The 25967-nt window shown below is 40.7% G+C and overlaps 3 protein-coding genes across 5 annotated transcripts in view; 2 read left to right on the top strand and 1 right to left on the bottom strand.

The window, feature by feature from the left end:
• LOC122862279 (cytosolic 10-formyltetrahydrofolate dehydrogenase-like) overlaps positions 1-10476 on the top strand; it is a 28310-nt gene extending 17834 nt beyond the window's left edge. Inside the window, exons 10-23 of the mRNA XM_044167647.1 lie at positions 600-747; positions 858-977; positions 1376-1503; positions 3614-3764; positions 3920-3990; positions 4214-4319; positions 5183-5270; positions 5435-5528; positions 5621-5720; positions 5838-5936; positions 7250-7415; positions 7535-7640; positions 7785-7984; positions 9900-10476. Coding sequence (XP_044023582.1) covers positions 600-747; positions 858-977; positions 1376-1503; positions 3614-3764; positions 3920-3990; positions 4214-4319; positions 5183-5270; positions 5435-5528; positions 5621-5720; positions 5838-5936; positions 7250-7415; positions 7535-7640; positions 7785-7984; positions 9900-9955 — 1633 coding nt within the window. The 3' untranslated portion in view covers positions 9956-10476. The remainder of the gene's footprint in view (positions 1-599; positions 748-857; positions 978-1375; positions 1504-3613; positions 3765-3919; positions 3991-4213; positions 4320-5182; positions 5271-5434; positions 5529-5620; positions 5721-5837; positions 5937-7249; positions 7416-7534; positions 7641-7784; positions 7985-9899) is intronic.
• Positions 10477-17843: 7367 nt separating this feature from the next.
• Positions 17844-22856, bottom strand: zbtb49 (zinc finger and BTB domain containing 49). Of its 3 annotated transcripts, none has more exons than XM_044167549.1 (8): positions 22722-22817; positions 22154-22353; positions 20883-22009; positions 20729-20775; positions 20569-20642; positions 20115-20197; positions 19736-19897; positions 17844-19232 (listed from the first exon to the last, which is right to left on the bottom strand). In XM_044167549.1, the coding sequence occupies exons 2-8, from the start codon at positions 22303-22305 to the stop codon at positions 18490-18492; spliced, it is 2388 nt and encodes a 795-aa protein (XP_044023484.1). In that variant the 5' UTR covers positions 22306-22353; positions 22722-22817; the 3' UTR covers positions 17844-18489. The 3 variants fall into 3 exon arrangements, with proteins under 3 accessions (XP_044023484.1, XP_044023495.1, XP_044023504.1); XM_044167560.1 differs by having other exon boundaries at positions 22718-22776; XM_044167569.1 differs by lacking the exon at positions 22154-22353 and having other exon boundaries at positions 22722-22856.
• A 190-nt stretch (positions 22857-23046) lies between these two features.
• On the top strand, positions 23047-25967 carry lyar (Ly1 antibody reactive homolog (mouse)). Its single transcript, XM_044167597.1, has 8 exons — positions 23047-23533; positions 23665-23779; positions 23879-23986; positions 24154-24234; positions 24556-24874; positions 25216-25269; positions 25434-25519; positions 25687-25967. The coding sequence occupies exons 1-8, from the start codon at positions 23412-23414 to the stop codon at positions 25822-25824; spliced, it is 1023 nt and encodes a 340-aa protein (XP_044023532.1). The 5' UTR covers positions 23047-23411; the 3' UTR covers positions 25825-25967.

Raw genomic sequence — 25967 nt, 5'->3', positions numbered from 1 at the left:
TTATTGAAATATCTCAACAACTATTGGATGGATTGCTGTGAAATTTGGTACACATATTTATGGTCCCTAGAGGATAAATTGTAATAACTTTGATTTCCTGACCTTTCATCTAGCGCCATGATCAGGTAAAATTTTCAGTTTGACTACATACCTACAAAATTAATGACATTCCCATTAGCCTCATTTGTATTATGTATTTATTGCTAATTAATGTTAGCATGCTAACACGCTAAACTAAGATGGTAAAGATGGTAAACATTATATCGTCTAACTGATGTTAGCATTTAGCTCAAAGCACCACTGTGCCTAAGTACAGCCTCACAGAGCTAGTAGCATGGCTGTTGACTCTTAGTCTTGTTATTATCGGTAAACACATTTTTTGGGGGTGGCCAAAGTAGGGCTGGATACACCACAACAATAATAACATTAGTTATGGGCAATTTGGTTGAAAAATATTTGCCTAACAATACCACTGGTATGCAATACATTAACTAGTTTAATTTATTTATACTAAGAAATTCCAATTAATACATATTCTTTCTTCTCTGTCTGCAATATACTTCCGATCCCTTCCTCGCTCCTCCTGTCACTGTCTTCAGGCTCGTGGAGGAGGTGAAGCTTCGGGCCAGTAGCTGCCAGCTGCAGAACGAGGACGTCTACATGAACACCACTTTCCAGGATTTCATCCAGATGTGTGTCAGGAAGCTCCGAGGGGAAGACGATGAAGAGGAACTGGTCGTTGACTATGTAAGTGCATTTGACAGTTTACACTGCTGTTACTGGCTGGTAGTTGTTACTGATTGGCCCAGGGAAGATGACATGTTGACTGTTGTCTTGTACACTGTTTGATTCTTCAGGTGGAGAAGAACATCAACAACATGACCATAAAGATGCCCCATCAGCTGTTCATTAATGGAGAGTTTGTTGATGCAGAAGGAGGAAAGACCTACAAGACCATCAACCCCACTGATGGCACGGTAAGGATGAAAAGACAGACAGAGAATGAAGACAAAATGAACACTACTATGAAATTACTTTTAGAGAATGAGCTCTATCTAGAGCACATTATCCCATGTAAACTCAGTTTTTCACTGTCTTATCTTAGAATGCCTGTCAGCCAGTCACAATATTAGGTGGAAATAACTTTGACATTATGCAGGTTTTACAGACTGACTTTGTCAAGATTTTAATTGAAAAAGACAGTCTCCATCACCAGTATCCAAATAAAAAAAAAAAAAAAAAGGCCTTATCCACTATATTGTTGCAAAACCTACCTATCTGATCCGACAGGGGACTTGTCTTGCCTCTGGTTGGAGTACCACTCTTCTCTCTGCTGGCTTTGTAATTTTATGTCCTGTATCTGTCTGTCCTGCAGGCTATCTGTGACGTGTCTCTTGCCCAGATAAGTGATGTGGACATGGCAGTGACTGCTGCTAAGGAGGCCTTTGAAGAGGGAGAGTGGGGCAAGATGAACCCCAGAGACAGAGGCAGACTCATCTACAAGTCAGTGCACTTCTTACTAAACTTAACTCTGCAGCTTTAAGCTTAAGGCGACATACACCGGCGGGGTATGACACCTACACTGTTGTTTCCTATGTTAGCCCACACATTGGCATCTTGACATCACATTATGTATCACATGCTCTACCTTAACTACATATTCTATTTGTACGATGCATCCGGTGTTGCTACGGGCGTCAATTATTGCGATACTCTATGGTGCAGCCGGTGTATGTTGCACTGTAGACAGCCTGATTTTCAGTGGTTTATTGGGTAGTCTTCAAATATACTATCACTCTAATTCTACGACAGTTTACCAAAAATAAAAGGTTGGCTGGTTAAAGCTAGAGTGCGGGACTTTTACATATAAATGAACGTCTGTTACATTCAAGCCCTTGCCAAACGAGTTCACACAGTGCTGATTAAGACGCCAGGTAAATCTCTGTATTTCGCAGAATACAGAATTTTTAAATCTGGTGTCTGTGGCGACATTCCCACGCTGTCGCACTGATAATGATGTGTTTTACGTCAACCAGCAATGATTGGTTTGCCAGAGCGGAAGCTGGGAGCAACCCAGAGCCATGTAGAGAACTCTGCGATCCGCCATTGCTGTAAAAAAAATAAAATAAAAAAGGTCCATTGGAGAGAATGTTTATTATTAAAAAATACTTATTGTTTATTTTGTTTATTATGATTATATAGTTTGTGTTAATATGCTTTGGCAACCTTGTACAGTATTGTATGCAGTCATGCCAATAAAGCCACTTGAATTGAAATTGAATGGAGATGACGCAACTCTCTCTCTACATGGCTCTGAACAACTGCAGTGACGGAGCAGGCTACAGCAACTAGGAGTAAAACCTAAGAAGCGTCCCAGAAAAGTGTCTGAAGGCTGAGATACATTTTTATCTGGAGCATCAGAGTAAAGGCCTTTACACACCGGGGGCGTGACGAATGAATGGTACGACAAGGCAAAGTACTTACCTGCGAATATTTCGCATCAAAACTAATCATACCGGCAGCGATCTGAATCTGTGACAGTTGTGACACTTGTTCAATAAAAGATTCATGGCAGCTTGTACTAAAACTCACTTGGGGTTGGAGCTGTTTCAGTAGACAGCACGTCTATCAAATATGATCTTTCACCTCTGCCCACACAGACACTCAGGACAGGATGGTCAGCAGCACCACCTCCATCACACACTTCTGCAAAGCAGCCAACTGCCCCAGGGGCCCCGCAATTCCCCAGGTTCACTGTGTGTCAATTGGTTATGCATAATTTGCATATTTGTTTAGGAATTAGCAGCATTAAGTACGATAGTAACTTAAACAGGTTCTAGATTACAACCTGTTTGTATATGTGCCCTGTGTCAAATTCCAGCTTTAAGACCTTAAATATTTTCGTTATTATAGGGGCCCAATATCAAGTCTTTGACCCAGAGCCCCTCAGCAGGTTAATCTGGCCATGATGGTTGGTTAATTGCTGACTGGAACATTTTTAAAGCTACCCTGTGGATATTTTGACCACTGGCAGCGCTATGGAGCAGTGTTTTGATGAGGTTATCCTTGTTTGTATCTCACAAGGACACAGTATGCAGGCACCACATTACACAATACACATTCCTGTTGCCAGTTTCATGTTATTTCACTGTTCACATGCACCAAGAATCATAGCAACGTGCCAGGAATGACAGTGAAGGATGAGGAAAATAATGCATTTAAAATATGTGTTACACCTCAATGATAAACACAGTGTGTTTTGGTGAGAACCAGTGAATGTAAACATAACTTTGTTTATAAGAAAACTCCAAAGGGCACCTTTGAGGTGTCTGAGTACTAATGGACACCTGCCAGCCAATCAGAAACGTACTTTCATAAAGGGGTCTTTGACCTTTAAATAATGTGCCCTGGTAGTATTATCGACGCAAAGTTACTTTTTTGTTTCATACTATTTTCTTTGTGTATATATTCACTACTTACCCCAATATAATCAGCTGTGTATTGTGGTCATTCTGTGCTACTTGGCAAAGAAAAAATAATTAAAACTGTCACATTTTCAAGCATAATCCATGATGTCAGTGACCCTGTGTCTCCTCTGCTTCCCCACCCATAGGCTGGCTGACCTGATGGAGGAGCACCAGGAGGAGCTGGCCACCATCGAAGCCATCGACTCCGGAGCTGTTTACACTCTGGCCCTAAAGACTCATGTTGGCATGTCCATCCAGACCTTCCGCTACTTCGCTGGGTGGTGTGACAAGATCCAAGTAAGACAGACGCTTTTAAAGCCTGGAAGCCAGAGTCACTCATAAAATTAGATAAAAGTTTGACAAACGGTTCCGCCAAATGATAGTAGTATATGGCTAATCAGCAACAGAATATGGAGAATTACTTAGAAATAAATTACGTCCTCTTTTCACAGGGCAGCACCATCCCCATCAACCAGGCCAGGCCCAATCGTAACCTCACCTTCACCAAGAAGGAACCAATAGGGTGAGAGATGGATGAGTGGATTTTTTAAGGACTTACATGTCTGTATGATTAAACTCACACACATATGTGAGTCGGTAGAAAATGATGACATTGCATATGTTGATCAGAAGCAAAACAGTCATCCCTATGTTTTTTCCCATGTTACATGAATGAATAAATTACGGTTATAAACAGGCACTTGTGGTGTTAGCATGACAAAAATCCTCCATTTCTTTCTTCTCAGAGTGTGTGCTATTGTGATTCCCTGGAACTACCCTCTGATGATGCTGGCCTGGAAGACAGCAGCCTGCCTGGCAGCTGGAAACACAGTAGTCCTCAAACCTGCGCAGGTCAGCCTCCGCACTGGCAGTCGGGCTCTGTCCATACAAGACTAAATGAAAATGGCTGTGCTGTCTGTAGTGATACTGTTGAATGGATGAAAACAAGAGTCTACAGCCTTAAAGCGGCTCTGTGAAGCTGTGCTTTGGCACAGCAGTGCATTGAGCTAGATGCTAACGTCAGCATGCTAACATGCTCACAATGACAATGCTAAAATGCTGATGTTAAACCGGTATAATGTTTACCATGTTCACTATCCTAGTTTGGCATTTTAGTATGCTAACATTTGCTGCTTAGTACTAATCACAACGTACAGCTTAGGATGATGGGAAGGTCATTACTTTTGCAGGTATTTAGTCATAAACCAAAGTACAGGGCAAATTGAAATTTTGACCTGATGATGGCGCTAGATGAAAAGTTAGATGATCACCAAAGTTATTAGAATTCTATCCTGAGGGGAACATGGATGTCTGTGCCAAATGTCATGGCAATCCATCCGATAGTTGTCAAGACATTTCACTCAAAACCATAAATGTGAATATAATGGTGTCAGTAGAAGAAAAGCTGCGGTATCACCAAAGTCATTAAGATTCATCGTCTGTGCCAATCTGTCTAGTAGATGTTGAGATATTTCACAGGATAAGTAAAAACTTTGACCTCCTGGTGAAGCTAGAGGTAAAGTCAGAGCACCACCAAATTCATTAAGATTCATCTTCTGGGGACAATGAATGTCTGTACAGAAAGTCATGGCAGTCCATTCAAAGGTTTTATTTCAGTCTGGACCAAAGTGGGGGACCAACTGACTGACAGACCAACATTGCCATCCCTAGAGCCCTGCTGCTAGCATGGCTAAAAACAAGTCATTTGTTTCCAGGTGACTCCTCTGACAGCACTGAAGTTTGCTGAGTTGGCAGCAAGGGCTGGACTGCCCAAAGGAGTGATTAATATTCTGCCTGGATCAGGTAGGAACACACACAAGTAAATGTTTTTAAAATACAGTGTTTTATGGTACCAGCAGCTCATCAAGAACATGAAAGCCACTGGCTTCCTTTTCAAGCATCACATGAGCCTGAGGTTGACTAATGAAGCTAAATGAGTTGTTATTAAACTCGCCCTTTTCTTCTAGGTGCTCTGGTGGGTCAGCGTCTATCTGATCATCCTGATGTCCGTAAACTGGGCTTCACAGGTTCCACTGAAATTGGTAAACACATCATGAAGAGGTGAGAGGTAAAGCAAATTTACAAAACTCTTATCTAACAAAATGTGACATTACTGCTCATCTTTGTGTGTCTGTGTTCTCCTCCATCTAAAGCTGTGCAGTCAGTAACGTGAAGAAAGTTTCTCTGGAGCTCGGAGGAAAATCCCCTCTCATCATCTTCAGTGACTGTGACATGGATAAGGCTGTGCGCATGGTAAGTTCATTCATGGGAGCATGTTTTTTTGTAATTTTGCACACGTTTGATAAAGTTGCAAAACTATATGTATATATATGTGTGTGTGTGTGTGTGTGTGTTATCTATGTATTTCAGGGCATGAGCTCAGTGTTCTTCAACAAGGGAGAGAACTGCATCGCAGCTGGCAGACTGTTTGTGGAAGACACCATTCATGACCAGTTTGTGAAAAAAGTGGTATGTGTCTTTATCTCACACTGCTGATGTTTTCAGTTGAGATTCCCTAGAGGCATTTTATTTATTTCTGATCTGGATGTCAGTGCACGTATCCTCTTGTATTTGAATACTGAATTTGTCACTAGTGCCAACACAATAAGTAAATCCTCAGAGGCCAGAGCAGCTAAACTGTAGAATGCAAAACAGTCCCACAATGTTTGCTTCTTTCACTTAGTTTCGACGAGACAGTAATCCCAGGCGAAAATGAACAAATAAGTCTTTTGGTACATATTAGGGGACAGATGTAAACACAATGCGCGCGCACAAAAACCATGCATACACCATTTCCCACACACGTAACACACACAATAATGTGTGGAATATGCGGTGAGAATGTATGAACCTCATGCATACTTGAGACCAGGCGTACATGTGTTTTTCTAAAGCGATCTGAGGGTGATATGATGCGGTGGCCAAGGAAAAATAAGGTGAGACAGAATGTAATAATAAAATAGTGTTTGTTTAGCTTGTTAGCCGAATAAAAATTCGTAAAATGCCCATCTAAGGTGCATATACAGTATAAGCTTTCATTAATTACTTTTGAGTGATCAGTTTTTATATTTTTTTAATTTACAGAGGAGACATCATTTTATTTCCTTTCTGTTTATGATCTTTTCATTTTATGACATTTTTATGTCTTTGTGACAAAAAAATCTTAATTCAATTTCTGCTTACTAGATTTCTTCTGGAGCTTTCATCTGCATCTAATTTTACTCAGTTGTCATGGAGAGTGAAAAATATTTATTTATAGATAGATAAATACTTAATAATAATTATTAGTACAATGAATATAATAAATATTCCTACACATTTTTCCTATAAACCTTCATTTACAATGTGTTATATTACTTTTTATTATTATTACTGTCAGTCATTCATCTGTTATAGGTGCTTATATCTGCTTACAACTATATTAGAGTGTGTTATAAACAATTTATTAATTGTTTGTATATTGCTTATAAATGCTATATAGTGTGGGTTGAAGTAAAGTGTTACCCGATACATAACTGTAATTTTGCATCCCATTCTAGTCAACTAGCAAGTCATATTATCAATCGACTGTCAAGTGGTTATTTCCAGACTCAAGTCTCCGTAAAAAGTGAGTTTGAGAGACATAGACCAGCTGTACAAGGCTAGCTACACTGAGCCAGCATCACTGTAGGTTCAATTCAGTAAAAACTCAAATTGACATACTGAAGGGAAAGAGTTTTTTGGGATTTTTGAAACGAAAGATTTGTTATCACAAAATCCTATTTGGATGTCTCTTCTCTCAGGTTGAGGAAGTCAAGAAGATGAGGATCGGCGATCCACTGGACCGCTCCACCGACCACGGCCCTCAGAACCACAAAGCCCACCTAGACAAACTGGTTGAGTATTGTCAGACCGGCATCAAGGAGGGAGCCACTCTGGTCTGTGGTGGCAAACAGGTGCAGCGACCAGGTAAGGCAACGTTATCTGCACAGCAGCTTGAATAGTTACTCTGAGTCTCAGATATCAACCGGTCTGTGTGGCCCACCTGACAGCTGATGCAGTTTGAGTTGTTATATGTCTGCGTCCAGGTTTTTTCTTTGAACCCACGGTGTTCACTGATGTGCAAGACCACATGTACATTGCTAAAGAGGAGTCATTCGGCCCTGTCATGATCACTTCCAAGTTCAGAGGCAGGTAAGGCTAACTCAAGATTACTTCACACCTTGAACTGAGCTCACAAAGTTTTGCACATCATCACAAGACTTACCATGTGTCTTTTCTCATCTTTTCTGCTGTTTCTCCCTCCTGCCCTGTCTCCTGCCCTGTCTCCTGCCTCAGTGAAGTGGACGATGTCCTGAGAAGGGCCAACGCTACAGAGTACGGCCTGGCGTCAGGTGTTTTCACGCGGGACATCAGCAAAGCTCTGTACGTCAGTGAAAGGCTCAACGCCGGCACGGTTTTTGTCAACACCTACAACAAGACTGATGTGGCCGCCCCTTTCGGAGGCTTCAAACAGTCTGGCTTTGGCAAAGACCTGGGTAAGAACAACAGAAAAAAGTAAAGGAAATAAAGATACGTTTAGGTCTGTATGCTAAATATTTAGCTAGAGACAGCCACCGATTAGCTTAGCTTAGCATAGAGACTGGTAACAGGGAAACAGCTAGCCTGGCGCTGTTCAAAGGTAACAAAATCTGCCTCAAGATCACTAATTAACATGTTATATCATGTTTCTTTAATCCGTACAAAAAAACAAAATGTAAAAAGTAGTGGAAACTCGATATACAGTACGAGGAGTTTCAGGGATCTTCTCATCTCGGAAAGAAAACAAATAAGCATGTTTCACAAAATGTTGAACTATCCCTCTGAAGTAGAGTCATTGCAAGTCAATACTGTTTGTTTAACATGTGCTGCTCTTTCACCATAAACATTGCAGCTGTCTCTTGAAATCAACTCCTTTTTGAGTTGATGTGATCTGTGCTTGATATCTTATGTCAGTTGTTAAAGTTTTACAGGTGAAGTTATCTTTAAACCAGGTTTAAGTTAGATTCTGCACAGCCATGCTCCACATACACAGGTGTTGTCACCTACTGTATTTAGCCTGATTAGACCTGAGTGTTTGATTGACATCTCCCTTACTCTCCTGTTAGCTTTGTTGCACCTTCCAGCGTGGGACAAACTACACCTTTATCATTCTTATTGGTACATGGAGTTTAGTGACCTCACGTTGGTCTAATCAACCAAAATAAGTGAAACACCTGTGTGAGTTTGCAAGGCCTTGAACGTTAAGATATTGAAATTATCTTGATTAATTAAACCAGGCTTGGAGTAGCCTGAACCTGCTAGCTCTGCATGGGCTTTGTGCACTGGCTTCAACCTGAATCAACTGATCAGTTTTATTGAAGTCAGGTCTCTCACAGGTCCAGCTTTTCTCAGGGTCTTTTCCAACACCCACACTTGCAGTATTTGTGAGTAGTTAAGTTCCTATTTGTATGACGTATTTCTGTTGTCAGAGTCCAAGTGCTTGTTAAGAGGTTTATCAGAGCTCACTGGGAAAAGCTTGATTAATGAGGTCATCCCATGGCTTGTGCAAATGCATGGCTCAGTCGAGCTCAGATGCTTTGTTGATTTTATTTCATTTTCTCATGAAGAACAATTAAGTCTGATCAACCAGCATTATAGTTACAGTCAGAGTGAGAAAACACACACACTCAGGAGCTGTGAGGAGTAATACAATAAATAAATCAATTAAACTGAGATATGTAGGAGGTTGGCCCGCTATACATAATATGAGATTAGTCTGAATGGTCTGTCTGATAATATGTTCACGGTAGGAACATATTTCTTATTTGATTTTAATAATTTTCACAATGTTGATTATTATTCTCGACGGTCTCATCAAGAAGGATAGATTACTGTGTTTGGACATGAATAATATTATTAAGGCTGAATCCAGCATCACATAAACTTTAACTTTATACTGTGGGACACACTTGCTTACTACTTGGCGCGTGAATGTGCACTTAAGTGCTCAAGACTGCCAGCATGGGTATGGGGACAGACCCAGGCTCTGACAGTTATGCTTATACCACTCTGAAGCAGTATTCAGAGCTCAGTGTATCCCACAATTTACCAGTCCACCTACGAAGTAAAGCACCTACGAGCTGATTCAGCTCCTGAATGTGTGTTTTTTTACTGATTGGAACTGTAATGCTGGTTGATCCTACTTATTTGTTCATTATGTGGAAATTAAATTAAACCAACAAAGCATCTGAGCTCGACTGAGGCATGTATTTGTAAGAAATGTTCTTATTAAGTCAAGTGTGTCCCAACAACACACTTGCGGTCCTAACGGTCACTTGTTCCCTGTGGCAGTTACCAGAAATACATCACACAAGTAGGCACCTGACTACTTAAAATCCATACTTACTGTCAGTGTCTCTGTCACTTCAACAGGACAAGAGGCTCTCAGCGAATACCTGAAAACAAAGGCAGTGACCATCGAGTATTAAGTCAAATCACAGGAGAAAGAAGCAGTGAGGCATCAGCTCCCTGCAGCCAGAGGCAGCGATGTGTGTGTGGACACTGACGGAGGAGAGACATGGAGGGATGCACAGGGTCATGTGGATGGTAGAGTGATGTCATCTCAACAAAATCAACTCAGACCTGTAGTCGTGTCACAAGTATTGTTCTCTTATTAGTGACTACTGACTGTAGTACTGTATGTGCCCTAACATGCTGATTGATCATACTAACGTTAAATTTGTCTAACACATGAATGTTCAGTCCTCTCAATAACACACCTCTGAGCCATGTTGTAATAAGTATTGTCCTAAACTATGCAAATGAAGTATGTTTCTAGGTAACCCAAGTGACTTCTGAGTAATCAATGTGATTGAGTTACAAAATAGGAATATTTTTAACAGATTGTATTCATTTCTAATATGGCTTACATTAGGTCAGAAAAGTCTTAAGAAATGTAACATTTCTAATAGCAATTTTTGTTTATCAATGAAAACTACTGAGCACCCCACTGCTGTGGACTGTTGTGTTGGTACATCTTTGATTTACTTCATGTAGCAGTTTAACTTGGATAAACCCAGCACTGTTATGCAGTAACATAAGCAGTATGTACATATGCAGGTACTACTAATGTAAACTCTAGATTCTAAAACATAAATCATTTATAAATTTATATTTATTTTATAACACAAAGTGAAGCTTATTCCCTATGATTTCTTACCCCTTCAAGTGAGGGGTAATGATAACGAATTATACAGTAAGTATCTGTGACCGATTAAACTAATTAAAAACGACCTAAACTGAATATTGCATGCCATGCAAGCAGCACAGACCGATGGCAGCAAGCTACCATGCAAGGTGCTGGCCTGACCATCGGGAGCAATTTGAGGTTCGGTGTCTTACCCAAAGAAACTTCGACATGTGGACAGGAGGAGCTAGGGATCGAACCACCAACCCTGTTATTAGTGGACGACCCGCTCTACCTCCTGAGCCACAGCTGCCTGAAGTCAGTGTGTGATGGCTGGGCGGAGGCCTTTGCTTCAGACATGCTGACCTTCTGGGAGACTGGGGGTACAATGAGGAAAAAATGTGAGACAAACATCACTATTGCATAATGACATATTAAGTGTCCTACCGCAGGGATGAAACAATATTACTATACTGCATACCATATGTTGATAAATTACATAATGTCCAAATAACCAATAAACACAAAAGGAAGCCCCTTCTTACATCACATTCATGGATTGGGGAGATGCATAGAAGCATCCAGGTAAATGCACAGTTATCATGGCAGAAGGTAGATGAAACAATGTTTTTCAGCAGAGAGAAAAAAGGGTAATACTTTTTCTCAAAATATTTTCTGTCAAGTAAACAACATTATTATGGGGGAGCTGTGAGTTCATGCAGTCATGTAAAACATTTGACTGACTTTTTTCACTGTATTTTCTGTAATGATTACAGTTCAAATGTGTATGTACAAAAATATGACTAATTGAAGTAAAAACTATTATAGGCAACAGGCAAAATAATCGAAACACACTACCAGTTACTATAGTCCTAGGTCTAACTGCAGAGATAAAATAAATAAAGTTGCATACATTAATAAATGCTAAATAAAACTTGACTATTTGCTATATGCTTTTAAGGGGGATGACAGGAGCTGATGTGATTGGCTATTACTAAAGCCCACTCCAACTCCATCTGCTGATCCTGCATTCATCCTGCTCCAGCCTCTTCTCCGCACTGTGCCAGGTCTAGACTGGTACTTGTAGTACATCTGGTCACTGTATTTGCTAAAATGATTTGGCCACTCCTGTGTGCACTTGGGCACCCTGTCTGCTCTCATGTAATCTTGCAGATAGTCTCTTTCATGTTCCCACATGGTAAAAAGTAGAAGCTTCAACATAACTGGCTGTATTCAAAAATGATTTTCACTTTATTCTTGTAAAATAATGCCTTTTTTTATATGGTTGTTCATTGTTCAATTAAGGAGTAATCAAGGCTTTAGGGCAATTATGTTTCAGAGACTTTTTGTACGTCCCTCCCCCAGTTCCCCTAATTTACCATTCCCTTTAAATCCTTAGCTCTTTAAAAGTTTAAAGTAGCTAGCTCATTGGCCACTTCAACTTCATTTTTTTGCAACTTTAATTTCTTTATCGTATAACAGCAGTTAAAGAATAAAAGAGAAAAGTTTTTTAAACAATTATATATTTTATAATTATAATTAGATTAAGTACCTTGTGAGACAACATTCACATCCCAACAATGATTGAATTACTTGTATAGCACAAAATACATCAGAGTTATACATCAGTTACGACCCTAGCTCAAGTGAAGCCACATGAAAAAAGTTGGACACAAAGTTGGATAAATCAGATTGTTTATTAAGTGAGTAAGAGTAAACAAAGTGATGTGGAGATCCGCATTCATATGATTGGTTGAGTGCTGATCATGTGATTGCAGTTACATGAGGTAGGTGTGTTGGGAACTTGGTAACTCTCCCAGCATGCACTGGGGCAATAGATTCATTCATAAGTCTCATTTTGTGTTTCCACACTGGGTCACTAATGAGATATTACCGGTGAATGTGGTCAGACAGCAAGTGATGTTGGTGCATGATTGGTGAGGTTCTCCCTGATGGATGTGCAGAGACTTTTAAGTGATGATCATAAGCCTGCTATGAAAATAAATGTTACTAAAATCTCTTTAACAAGCAGCTTAAATTGCGTTAACAATTTTAAGCAAAGTGAGTTAATTAATCATTTAATAAGTCTCAGTGTTCAAATAACAAATTTTAATTTGAGCAGAATGAATTCATTTCTGTGACTGAACTGGTAGTTTGCTTGTTCGCTACGTGGTCCACAAGCTTGGACCTGAGAGATCTGGCTAGCTGGTGCTAGCTATTGCCGGTTAGCTAGCATGTTCCAGTTAGCTGACCAGCTAGCCCTGCATGTAGTCAGCAAGCTTCCAGCACCACCTATTTTGTGAGGACTTGTGGATTCATTTCATTGTGCCACTTTCTGGTGTGACCAAGGCTTTATTTTGTTTTTTTCTCTTGTTTGAAGATACTGACATTCATTTCTAGGAAATTCCTGAAGCAAGAGAAACTACACCATGAGAACTGGAATTATTTCTTCACTTCAAAAGCACAGTGCTGATTTGGGGAGACCCCCAGGTTGGGTGATGGCACTGCAGCCAAAGTCCAAACCATAGATATAAAACAAATAGAATAAAGGTTTCACAAATTGGAAACTGTCTTAAAGAGTCTCTGGCTTCTCTGGGTTAATCTAGTCCAGATTTGACTAGGTATAGTAGGTTTTGACCTGGATCTGGTCCAATGTGGTCTAGGTGTGAAAAAAGCAGTGAAATCTCCCTTTTTTGTATTTTTGTAAGGCTTTACCTAAAATGTCTAACACGCTTTCACAACAGTAAGAGGTGCAAAAAAAATGGAGGATCGGTCGCTCAGCATTGTAAGTTAGTTTCAATTAAAGTTCAGTTCAATTCAATTTTATTTATATAGCGCCAATTCATAACAGAAGTTATCTCATTGCACTTGTCCTATAGTTTTGCTTAACTTTCCCCTTAACTGCCGAATTGGAAGCTGCGAATCAGAAGCTAACTTAAGCGTTGTCAGGAACTATTAATATAGTTTTGAACACAAGCTGATGATGTTATTTGTTGCTGACAGTTTAGACATTTGCCAACACCACACCTGGACCCATGAAATGGACATACTGGCTAGCTAGACACTTTCTTTCTACAATGCAGAACAAATACAACACAGAGTGTGCAGGAACCTGGTAATGGCACTTAAAATGTGTTGAATTAAAGTGATATAATGTAACTTTTACTAAACAGTGGCCACCATGGCCACAAGAAAATGGTAAATACTAAGGTGTAGTGTAAAAGTACAAGTAGAGAAGACTAATACAGTCAATAAACTGACGCTGTAATGTCAATTACACAGCAAAGTCTAACATTAGCCACAATAAGCTACTGGTCATACCAGACCAAGTAAGGTTGTAGCAACAAAATCCCTCAGTGTTGAACAAGGGTGCATTTTATTTATGATGAATTTAATTTGTAAAAGATTGTACCATATTTTATAAGTTACATAGTCTCACTTTAAACTGCCTGAATAACATGCGTAACAGCTATCGTAAACATTTGCAAGCTATCATCCAGTTTTGGAGTGGAACAGCACGATGGGTTCTCTGAATGCTGTAATGGGACACGCAGCTTAAACAGCTTATGAACTATGTCAGCTAGTTGAAAGGGGGGGCTTTTTCAACATTCCCAGACCCTCTTCAGTCAGTACTGCATCAAAGGCTCTTTTGTCCTGCCTGTGACTATTAGACTGTACAAAGCTCAAGTCACTATCAACACACCCACGGTGAAGAGCTGCTGCCACATTTTTAAGCATGCTGGGAAATAAGAATTTACAAATAGACACAAAGCACCTGAAGGGATCCCAGATGTAGCCAATCAACTCTCAACTTTCCCTCACTGTGTTACTGTAATGTTTGGAGTAGAGATTTGAAATATATCTGGTACCATAAATGTGGATAGCCAGCTACGTATTTGGCTGCAAAACCCACTCCCTGTTTTTTACCTGTTCTAAGCATTACTGGATGTGTAGGTGCTGAAATTACCAAATTTTCTTGCTCAAGGGGGGAAACAGAGAATAACCTGTCACACACATTGACAGGTGTCTCAAGAACCTGAAAGTGTACTGCAGACGCAGGAGAGCAACACACCTGGGTACAGTAGCTAAAGGCCAGCTCGTGTGTGTATGTGTTTGTAGAAAAGAGAGACAGAGCATGACAGGCAGTAGAACAGTAGAAAATAAGCAGGGAGAAAGATGCAGGGTATGACTGTGTGTATTAAACATATTCACATCCATGACATTCAAACAGCAATGGAGAATTTTCATTTTGTTAGTGGAAGCATGAAGAGATGGAGGGATGCGTCATGTTAGAATAAAAATCCCCAATCATCAAATCAAACCATGAACAGAATCTTAAAAATGTTACGATAAACAACAGCTGTGTGTGTCAAAGATGCACATTCAGGTAAAAAGCAGCAAACATGTTACATCTTTGACAAACGTTCGGGCAAAACCTGTGAGTGAGAGAGTGCTCTGCTCACTCTCTGCAGAGAGCTGTCGCAGTCGACCAAATTGGATGGATTCATACATTTCATGCTCACTTGTTAATTAAACCTATCCTCTTACGCCTGTGACAGCACAAAGCAATGAAACATGATTAGATACCAAAACAAAAGACAAGCTTTGGAAAAGTTTCTGGGTAAAATGGCATTAGCCCTGGTCTCATTCTGCACCAGTTAGACAGCGTACATAATCAGGATTAACTTTGGCATGATGGGGGGGAGGGCAGAAAGGGAATACAGAATTCACCCTCAAAGTCACTCATCCTGGTGACAGATAGCAACACTAGTGTAGTGATTAACATGTAATGAATGCGCAAGAAGCACTTTTGTTTCCATGTTAAATAGATGTTTCAGTTCTATCAAAACCCACAGGATTTCTTTGATATTGACCATTCATTTTTTAATCTGTCTCTCTCAAGTCCCCCAACATTATGGAAATGATGTACTGAATTACTGGAGTCGCTACTGCCGTAAGGCTTCTCGTAACAAGACCACTTCCTGGGTATTTGGGCATTTCCTCTTACATCAACTGTGTGAAGTGGCTGCAAATCTTCAGGAACAGGGTTGTTATTGATGCCTGATGACGATCAGCAAGTTTCTCTTTCCTCACTGTGCTTCTGCATCCAAGTTGGGCTTTCTTCACACTTTGGTATCTGCTGTGAAGTGAAAACATGCTCAAGCTCACCAGGATTTGAATAATTTCTCAATGTGGTGTGAACACACACACACACACACACACACACACACACACACACACACACACACACACACACACACACACACACACACTTTTCAGGTTGTGAAGCATTAGGGTCAGGTACACTTTCCTACCCAGAGTCCCTGTCTCTTGACCATCAGTGGTTGGAGAACTGATGTAATAATAATAATAACAAAACTTTATTTATAGCGCACTTATCAAAATAAAGTACAAAGTGCTTCACAGAGTGCTTCATTAAAAGGTCATTAGTGACTTTGTGAATGGCTGTCTTAGTGCTGTGGTGTTGATGAAATTGTTTTCCACAGCAGCAAGAAGCTGCTTAGATACAAGTTTTTCGAGAATCTTTGAAATAAAGGCAGTTTGGAGGACGATAGTTGTCCAGGAGGGTGGGATCTAGCCCAGGTTTTTTTAGGACTGGCTGGACACAAGCAGTTTTAAAGAAATCTGGGACGCAGCCAGTAGACAGCGAACTGTTAAAAATAATTACCAAAAGGGGCGCAATACAATCCATAACTTCCAATAAAAACCTTGTTGGGATTTTGTCCCGAGGGCTGGAGGATACTCTCATAAGAGACATGATGTCTGCGAGTTCAGGCAGAGTAACAGCAGAAAAATTGCTAAAAAAAAACACATCTAAAAAGGCAGGGTTGGGGGTGATACTAAATCTTATTAACTCCACCTTTCCAGCAAAGTGCAAGAGAAACTTTTCACAATCAACATCACAATCAGCAGGGGCACGAGGAGAGGCAGGGTTAACTAACTGATCCACAGTCTTAAATAGGAATCTGGGGTTGTGCTGATGGGCAGAAATAAGTGCAGAGAAATGGCATGTTCTTGCATCCTTCACCATCCTATTATAAAGGAGTAATAACTCTTTCATGGCCACAAAGTGGACCTGGAGACCAGATTTCTTCTATCTGCATTCTGCTGTCCTGCATTTCCTTTTACAGCTTCGAATACTGTTATTTAACCATGGCTGTTTTCTGGTCCTTGAGTTTGGTCTATTTTTCAGAATCCAAATTCAATTCAAAGACTCAACCAAATCGTTGGTGTTGGAGGAATCAGGAAACACATTCCCAGGAGAATTGAACAGAATTTTGAGGCACTATGCTCATTAAGGACATGTGTGTACTTGTGTATGTAAGGGGCAATGAAGGAGAATGAACACCATGATAACAGACTTATACTGTGTGTTGCTAGGAAACTAATCCAGCAGGCATGGAGTAACAGGGCCTGTATGTTGTGACAGTGATGGCCAGTTATCAGCTGCCTATCTTGTAGTGAATGCTGTTTGCTCAGTGCACTATTTACAAGTCTCATATGCTGCAGTGATGCTGCACAATGTTTACTGGCAGTGTTCACTGGATGTGTGGTGAATGTCAATTTCACTTGTGACAGCTATGTCACCAACATATTCAATCTCCGTAAAAAACAAATCCATGCCATAAGTAATAATGCTCATACCTTCAGGCAATTGGTCAGAGTGTGCAAGCATTACATAACATGCTACTATGTACTTGCTATAGATTGTGTCATTGGTAGCTAGCTGTGTTCTGCAAGGGATGAATTATAACATAATCTGTTTTGAGGTATACCTACCACATGTAAACTGGTGACGTTAGTTTGTGCTTTCTTCACACATTCCATCATGAAGAGTAGTGTCTGGTTTCTTGCTCCCTCTGTAGTCTGTTTAAAAGCATAACACTTTACAGTTCATGGATTTGAAGCCCTTTTAGAAAACAAACTTGTGGATGGAGACCCTTCATCCTATTGCACCCCTAGTGTCCTCAAGACACACTTGAACGCTGATGCAGATTAATGAAACATTTCTTGGAGAGGCCAAAATATTTGTTTTAACGTGAACATCAAATACTGGGTTTTAACTATCTTGGACAATTAAACTATCCCTATGCTACGTTGTAAACACATGAGAAACAAAAAATGATGTGACAAGATATGTTTTTAATTAAATAACAGTGACATATATGTTAAATAGAATGTACATCTTTTATTCTCATATGAATATAATACATCAATATTTGAAATTGATAGTTGAAAATAGGTCTGCATTTTTACATTTTAAAGTGCAGTGCAGTATACAAAGTGAGAGAGTGTAATTAACATTTTTATTAGCAGTGATGCATCCTGGGATGTTTACAGTTGGAATCAGGTAGATCCACACTGAATCACAGAAACCAAAAAACTGCTGCTGCGCTCTATTATTCAAAATTGATACACTTCAGGCCACACCCTAATCAGTGATGTCACAGCAGATGTCATCCGTCAGCATCACTGACTGGGGTGTGGCCAGAAAAGCATCACCCTTGGAAGTTTTAAGAGCAGCGCAACAGCATTTTTCATTCATCTACTGTACAACTAAAAGTAGATTCATGATTTTTTTGTCATTTAAGGGAAACTAGGAAGCACTTACTTTGATTTTAAGACCTCTGAACACATTAATAAAACATTTTCAGTTAGGAATAATTCATATTATTACTATTTCATGTTTGCCTCATCATAGGAGTTCCCATTTTTGTGTTACAAATCAGTTTTAAGCAATCAAGTAAACAGCAGTGAAAAGTGCACACCTTTTGAACTGGCTATGCTGTGCTTCTCTGAAGAAGTTGAAAAATTTTACTGCTCCATGTCATTATCATTCTGCAGAGTTTTCATTGCCAGTCCCCACAGAGTTACACTGGAGATAAACTGGCCTTCGCTGGACCTGTAGGACCCACTATTGGGCCTGCTAGGAGTAGTAAGGGAACTGCTTTGACTGTCTGTGGGAGGCAGGTAAGGCCTCCCCGCCAGACCTCTGCCCATCTCCACTGACATATTCCCATTCTCCACATACGGACCATACACGGCCTCCTGAGACAGGTGGGGTTTGTTCATCTTCATGTGGTCTGTGACAGTCAGGGCTGCATTTCTCTCCTGGTGATTGGTGGAGAGGAGGTGATGGGGTACCAGCGAGCGCAGCTCTGGTAGAGGGGTGGGGGTAGAAGCTGGACTGAGGTGCATGCTGGGAGGTGGAGTCTCTATATGTGGTGTTGGTTGTGGTGGTGAAGGAGTAGGCGGTGAGGGTTTCTCTAACCCCGCATGGGGCATCACGCTGGGGAAATGCTGCTCACTGGTTGCAGGAGGTTTACTGTGGCTGACAGGTTTGGGGAACGAGGCCGCTCCATCTGAGCTACGAGGTGGGTCAGAGTTGTCGGCGACCGGGCTGTCGGCTGGAGCCCCCTTGCAGTGCATGTTGCTGTGTCTCCTCAACATGGCAGAGCGAGTAAAGCTCTTTCCACAGGTGTTACAGATGTAGGGTTTCTCACCAGTGTGTGACCGTATGTGACGCTGCAGGTCCCCAGAGCCGATGAAGCACTTCCCTACATTAATTGAGAACACACATTGAGTAAAACACTGTGCAGACATTTTTTTGAAAAAACTCTGATAAAGCTTTACTGCGTGAGTTCACGACATTACTCAAGCATTTTCAGGCCTTTAGTTTTGTTCATTTGGGCAGGTTAAGAACAATACCATTCATCAGTAGGTGGCACCAAACAACCTTTACTTTGAGATTGATTCATTAAGAGTCAAAACCATTATTGACTCTACTGCAGAAAATAGACACTGACATCAAACAGTGCAGGGCTGCAACTGTTATTTTCATTATCCATTCATCTGCAGATTATTTTCTCGATTAATCATTTTGGTCTATAAAATGTCCGAAAATAGTGAAAAATGGCCTTTATAATTTAGTAAAGCCCAAGGTGTCATCAAAAAACTTGTTTTGTCCGACCAAAATACCAGAACCTGAAGATATATACACCTATGTCTACTATGAATCAATGTGAATGACACTTCCAACAAGCTAGAGACAGTTCCTTACCACAGGTGGCACAGCTGTGTGGTTTTTCCCCAGCGTGGCGGGCCTTGTGCTTCAGAAGCTTTCTGTGCGTGTTGAAGGATTTTCCACACTGGTCACATGTGAATGTCTTGTCTGTGGCGTGAGTCCTCTTGTGCTCCTTGAGATTACTCAAGTTGTTAAATCCTGAGCAACAAGACAAGTACAGTGAATAAAACACCAGTCTTATAAACACAAAATTTGTCACAATTTTCCAGCTGGCTGGTTTGAACTAAGCAGCTCACGCTACTATCAATCATTTGTAAAGGTTAAACTTAAGAATGAGACCATTAGGTAAGAACTACATATAGATGGATTAAGAAAGTAATTAAGAAAATTGCTTCTGTTTAGAGCAGTCATTTACCTCGACCACATATATCACACAGATGTGGCTTCTCTCCTGTGTGGACCACTTTGTGACGATGGACATCCCCTGACGCAGTAAAGCTGGAAAACACAGATGAATATTCAAGTTATAGGCAACTGTCAGGACTATTAGGGCTGTGTAATATAGGGAAAATAGTATATCACTGGGGCCTGAACTCAGATACAGTCTATTCTAATTCAGTTAGTCAGTCATCACAGCAGATTATTTATTATTGTCTCAATATGTGAGTTTAAGACGTATTATAAAAATGCTAAATTATTATTGGTGTACCTGAAATCATGGTATATATATCCAAGCTCTGGAAGCTATCAAGCAATTAATAAAGGCAGACACAAAAAGCAGCAAGCTGACAAAACATACCTATACAGAGGAAAGGGGAATGACAAAAAATGGAAATCTGAGGAAAATGGATATGTGGAAGGTATCTTACCTTTTACCACATAACTCACAGATGTATGGTTTCTCTCCAGAATGTCGCCGCAAATGTGTCTGTAAATTTCCAGCCTATAAAACAAAATCATTTAGATATCTCAATATAATTTCCCCATCTAGGAATAACTGGCAAATCAGAACAATACACCAGACTATACCTGTGAGAAGTTTCTCCCACAAACATTGCACTGAAAGGGCTTCTCACCTGCAACAAAAAATTATGGTTTTTGTCTTAAAATATTATTACAATACTACTCAAACGTGTTATTGTTTACCCCTTGTGGTTATAAGGCAGTTATAAACAGTAAATACCGGTATGTGAGCGCTTGTGCAGCTCCAGGTTGCTCGGGTGTTTGAAGATCTTCCCACACACCTCGCAACAATACTGCTTGTGTCCTATCTGCTGCGGTGGCTCTGGAACAGTCTTCAGATTTTGCTCTTCTTGGTTCACAGGTGGAGGACTGGGAAGTTGTGCATTTGTTGCCGTCTCTGTAACCTGCTCCTTGCCTGCGATAAGGCTCTCAACAGGAGCTTCTGAAGCTTCAGTCTGGACCACAGACTCTTCTTGATGACTCTGTTTGGGACAGCTGAGGACGGGTTCACTGACTGATTCAGCAAACATCTCCTCCAAAGCCTTCTGAGAACGGAGGTAGTTGTATTTCTTCAGGTACACAGTCTTCTTTGGACGCACTGGCTTGTTGAGCATGGAGTCTGCCGAGTTAGAGTTGGGGGTGTTTAAATTATCTGAGGGTGTTAAAGAGGGGACAGGGTTCTTTTCAACTGCCACAGATGTGCAGGGAGGATTGGGCTGAACTGTGTTTCCTGAGCATACAGGAGTGTGGCTCCTTCCCTGGCTGACCCCGAGCTGACACTGCTGCTCTTCCACCAGCACCAAAGGGCCTGGGCCTTGGTTTGAGGCTGCACTATTCGTCTGAATTGCACTTTGTTTGAAGTACTGCTTACTGTAGAAGTTTCGGAGCTTGTAGCCATGGACAAGCTGTTTTTCAACAGGTGCCTGAGTGCTGCTAGCTGTGTCACTGTTTGTGCTGCTATTCGGCACAGAAACAGGCATCCTTTTGCTGTGGTCCATGTCACTGATGAAGCCAGGCCTCTGGGTTTCAGATGGACAGTGGAGGTCAACATCATGAGGAAGACTGCTCCCCAAGAGGCAGTCATGCTCAGAGCTCAGCATGCCTGGAAGAGAAAATGACGGGATTTCCACTGGTGGAGGACAAGGCTTGAGGAAAGCATTGCACATGCTCTGAACGTTTGGAACCTGCAAACACTGAGCAATGTCCAAGAGTGCTTGAACATTATCTTGGTTGATGTCAAGATGGGAGGTGTACATGTAGTCCAATACTTGGCCGATGCCACTGACATCCTGGATGACCAAGTTGAACACCTCATTCTTCTGACTGGGGGAATTTTGGAATAAAGACCTGGAAAGATCAAAGTAGTACTTTTCACATTATGTTACTCTAAAACAGCAGAGTATGATTACTTAGCTAAGTGATATGGATGGAAATATGCCACTGATTCACTGATGTGTCACTCCATTAAATATATTAAAGACATAAAGGCACCTGAAATAGGAGCTGAAAGCAGCCAGGACATTTTTGTGGGCTTTGAAGCAGACACCTTTAACTACCAGCATGCAGTCACAGAGCAGACCCTGAATCCTCTGCTCCTGGAGCTGCTGCAGGAGGTAGGAGCTGTGGTTGGACAGGGTGTCCATGGTCACTCAGCTGTTGAACCACTCAGCTCCAACTTCTCCATCAAAACACTAACCAAGGGGACAAAAACAACAAATCTCTTATTAATGAGATACCAATCATTCCTCAGGTTACCTAGTCCTCAAATTGCAACCAGGATGCAAGCGAGTGCTGGCAACACTTTTCAAATGCTAATATTCATATATAATTCAACAACCGCGCAGAATCCACTGTGCCTGTGCTACGAGACCACCCATGCAAAAATTGGACGAAAACTGCTAACAAGCTAACTACAAAGCTATGCTAACCGACCACAATGGTAAACGGTGTGAATCAGTGCAGCACTAAATCCCTCAAGAATAACATTTTCAACAGAGAACGAAACTCCTAACTATTGTTGGTTCAGTAATGTTTGTAAGAAAGATAAATTCAAACCTACATCTGACGATTCCACCTTTTATTTGGATGATGGGTCACTTGTCGAGTGTAATAACGTCACCTCACTTCCTGGTACAACCTGTATTTCGCGCAGCCTACACATGAAGCAGATAACATGATGGATTATTTTGAGACTTAGAAGTAGTGTAATATATTGTAACGTGTCACGTTGGTGTAACTAACTGCCATGCTGAAAGCCGCTATACACATTTAGCTCTTGAACACAAAAAAAGCTTTGTACAAGAATCGTTTCCATCCTGGTCGGAACTTCTCTTGGGTTGCATTTTCACACGGAAGACTATCAATGTAGCTATCGAATATTGGTGTGGTCACGTGTGTTTTGAAACGTTTGTACGAATGGAACAGAGCAGGCGGTCCGTTGCACTCGAATGCGATTTTGACCCGAGAATAAGTTTAACATCGGCGCTCACAGCATTTATACGCTTTGATAAACCCTCTACTACTTCAGAAACTGGTTTATTTTAACATTTGCTAGCTTTGGATAACGTTAGCTACCTTGCTTTGGCTAACATTAGTTCGTATCAGCGCTGTGGACAGTCGGGTCCCGCTTTCGCATGAGGATTGTACCATTTTCGGTGTAACGTTGGTACCATTAGTGGTATCTGTGTTAGCAGATTCGGTTGAATCAAAGTTATCGTTACGGGTTAGTCAAGCACAAGTGTCGTTAAAAATGGTGTTCTTCACCTGCAACGGCTGTGGTGAATCCCTGAAAAAAGCTCAGGTTGATAAACATGTGAACATGTGCCGGGGGTGCCAGGTCCTGTCCTGCATCGATTGTGGAAAAGACTTCTGGTAATGACCGACTGCCGTCTCCTTTTTTGTTTACTTTAGCTAACATTTGCTAGATACAACCACGTAACGATTGCGTCCAATCTCACAGTGCTCCATGTGTGCAATGGTATTTCTCTGTACATGTTGAGCAGGGGTGATGACTACAAGAACCACAATAAATGTATCAGTGAGGATCAGAAGTATGGAGGCAAAGGCTACGAGGCTAAGGCAAACAAAGGAGATGTGAAACAGCAGCAGTGGATCCAGGTAAATATGCAGAGCAACGACGCCCATCACTTTTACCATTTTGCATGTGTTTAAAAGGAGTTTTTCTTTGTTTGTAACTTGATGATTCCTCTCCTGAAGAGAGTCAATGAAGCCATGAACAAACCTGGAGTCAGTGCAAAGCTAAAGGATGTGCTCCAACAAGTCAGTTCGTATGATAACGTCCCAAGAAAAAAGGCAAAGTTTCAGGTTGGTATTACTTGTACCAATAATTTTATTATGTTTTATTGATCACACTGTGGGATGAACAGTTGTCTTAATAGTGTTGTCTTTTTTAGTGTGTGTGTGTGTGTGTGTGTGTGTGTGGTGGGGGCTTGCATGAACTAATCAATTTTCATCTTTGGTCTTTTCCTCAGAACTGGATGAGAAACAGTCTTAAAATAGCTAACACCAGTCTTCATGATGAAGTGTGGGACATCCTCGCTGCAGCGGACAATGTTAGTTACTTTGCTTAAATGTCACCGTTACTGTTTTGTTTGACTGTTTCCCTGTGCATATTAGCCTCTGTCTGTCAGCGTAAAGCAAATAGGGTGTTAGTTAGTTTAGTTAAAATTCAAAGTAATGAAATTCAATAGTTTGATTACAGCATTAAGATGGCTGGTATGTCGTTCTGCTCTGATAGTCATGAGATGAAGAGAAAACATGGCATGTCCCTTTATACCATTTTCCTTCTGCTGTCCGGTTGTATAAATTAAGATCACAAGTTCCCCGTGTTTTCAATATCACTGACTTTCATTATCCACCCATAATCTTGACAGCCTCCTGAGGCACCACAGGAGACTAAAGAAGCTAAACAGACAGTGGCTGAAGTCAAAGTGGATACTAATGGAAATGAAAAGCAGAACGGCCATCCAGACGTTAAGAAGAAGAAACTGAACAAACGGGAGCGTAAAGAGGCCCGTCAGCAGAAGAATGGGAAGGCTGTGAAGACAGTTGCACAGGAGGTAGAAGAAGACCGGGCAGGCAAAGAAAAAAAAAAGGACAGAAAGAGAAAGCACCGCTGTGAGGAAGACGGAGATGAAGAACAGAACGAACACGTTGCTGAAAATGAGACATCCAGCAAGAAAATGAAGACAAGTAAGACATTTTCTAAAGGCCTACCCACAATCTGTTTCTGGATGCTGTTCTTCTTACAGTATTATGTAATCAACTTTACAATCATGTTTGGCCACCAAATGTAGATAAAAATGTAAATGATTTAAAAAATGTTTGTAAATTTTGTGGAAGTGCTCAAATACAGTGTGCTCTTATGTCCTTGTAAGTATACAAAAATACTCTCTAAATATGACCAGTTTCCCTTTTTTTTTTTTTTTTTTTTTTTTTTTTTCGTGAAACCAGTCTTTTCATTTAATTGTATAATTGTGTATGTTAGTATTTAGCTTAATATATATAAAGTGTTTTTATCGTCTTTCTTTCAGTTGACCAAGCTGCAGAGGAGTCAGAGGAGACTGAGGATCGAGCAGTTCCTAAAGGTAACATGGTCCGGACATGATTTTGATTGGCATCTTTTTAGAAAATAAATGATGGTTCACAAAAAAATGCCACCAGGGGTCAGTGTTGCTCCTTTTGTTGAGGAAATGAGCCTCAGTGAATCCCCCATACTAGCAGCTAATTGATGTTTCTGATTAACTTACAGGCAAATTCAACTGGAAGGGAAATATCAAGGCAGTACTGAGAGAATCTCCTGACCAGGAACTGTCAGTAAAGAAACTCAGGAAGAAGGTGAGGCATGGAGTGTTTTCATTACTCTGTGGACATGAGTCCATAGGTCTTTGTTCGTTCAGCATCCCATTTGACTTCTGCACCCAACATGTTGTCCTTAAATATGATTTGAAATTAGTGTTGTCTTTGGTTTAATATGATGTTAAGTGCTTGGTCTTCTTTTACAGGTTTTGGCAGCGTACTACTCTTTCACTGGTGATGGAAATTTTAAAAAGGAGGAGGAGGTGCTAGCACTTTTCAGCAAGAAGATCAACAACAATCCCAAATTTAGAGTCTTGAAAGACAGAGTTAGACTTGTAAAGTAGACATGTTTATCTTATCTGTCTGACATGAAATGTATGTTGTTCATAGACTTTTAAAATTTAAAAGCCATTGGTCTGTCCATCCTCCCTTGGATGTTTTTATACAGATGAAATAATCTCGAAGATTAAATAATTTTATAACTGAA

Source organism: Siniperca chuatsi, linkage group LG2, assembly GCF_020085105.1.
Source record: "Siniperca chuatsi isolate FFG_IHB_CAS linkage group LG2, ASM2008510v1, whole genome shotgun sequence".
Classification (NCBI taxonomy): Eukaryota; Metazoa; Chordata; class Actinopteri; order Centrarchiformes; family Sinipercidae; genus Siniperca; species Siniperca chuatsi.
Note: the sequence above shows the minus strand (reverse complement) of the source record. Positions and strands in the feature narration are given on the sequence as shown.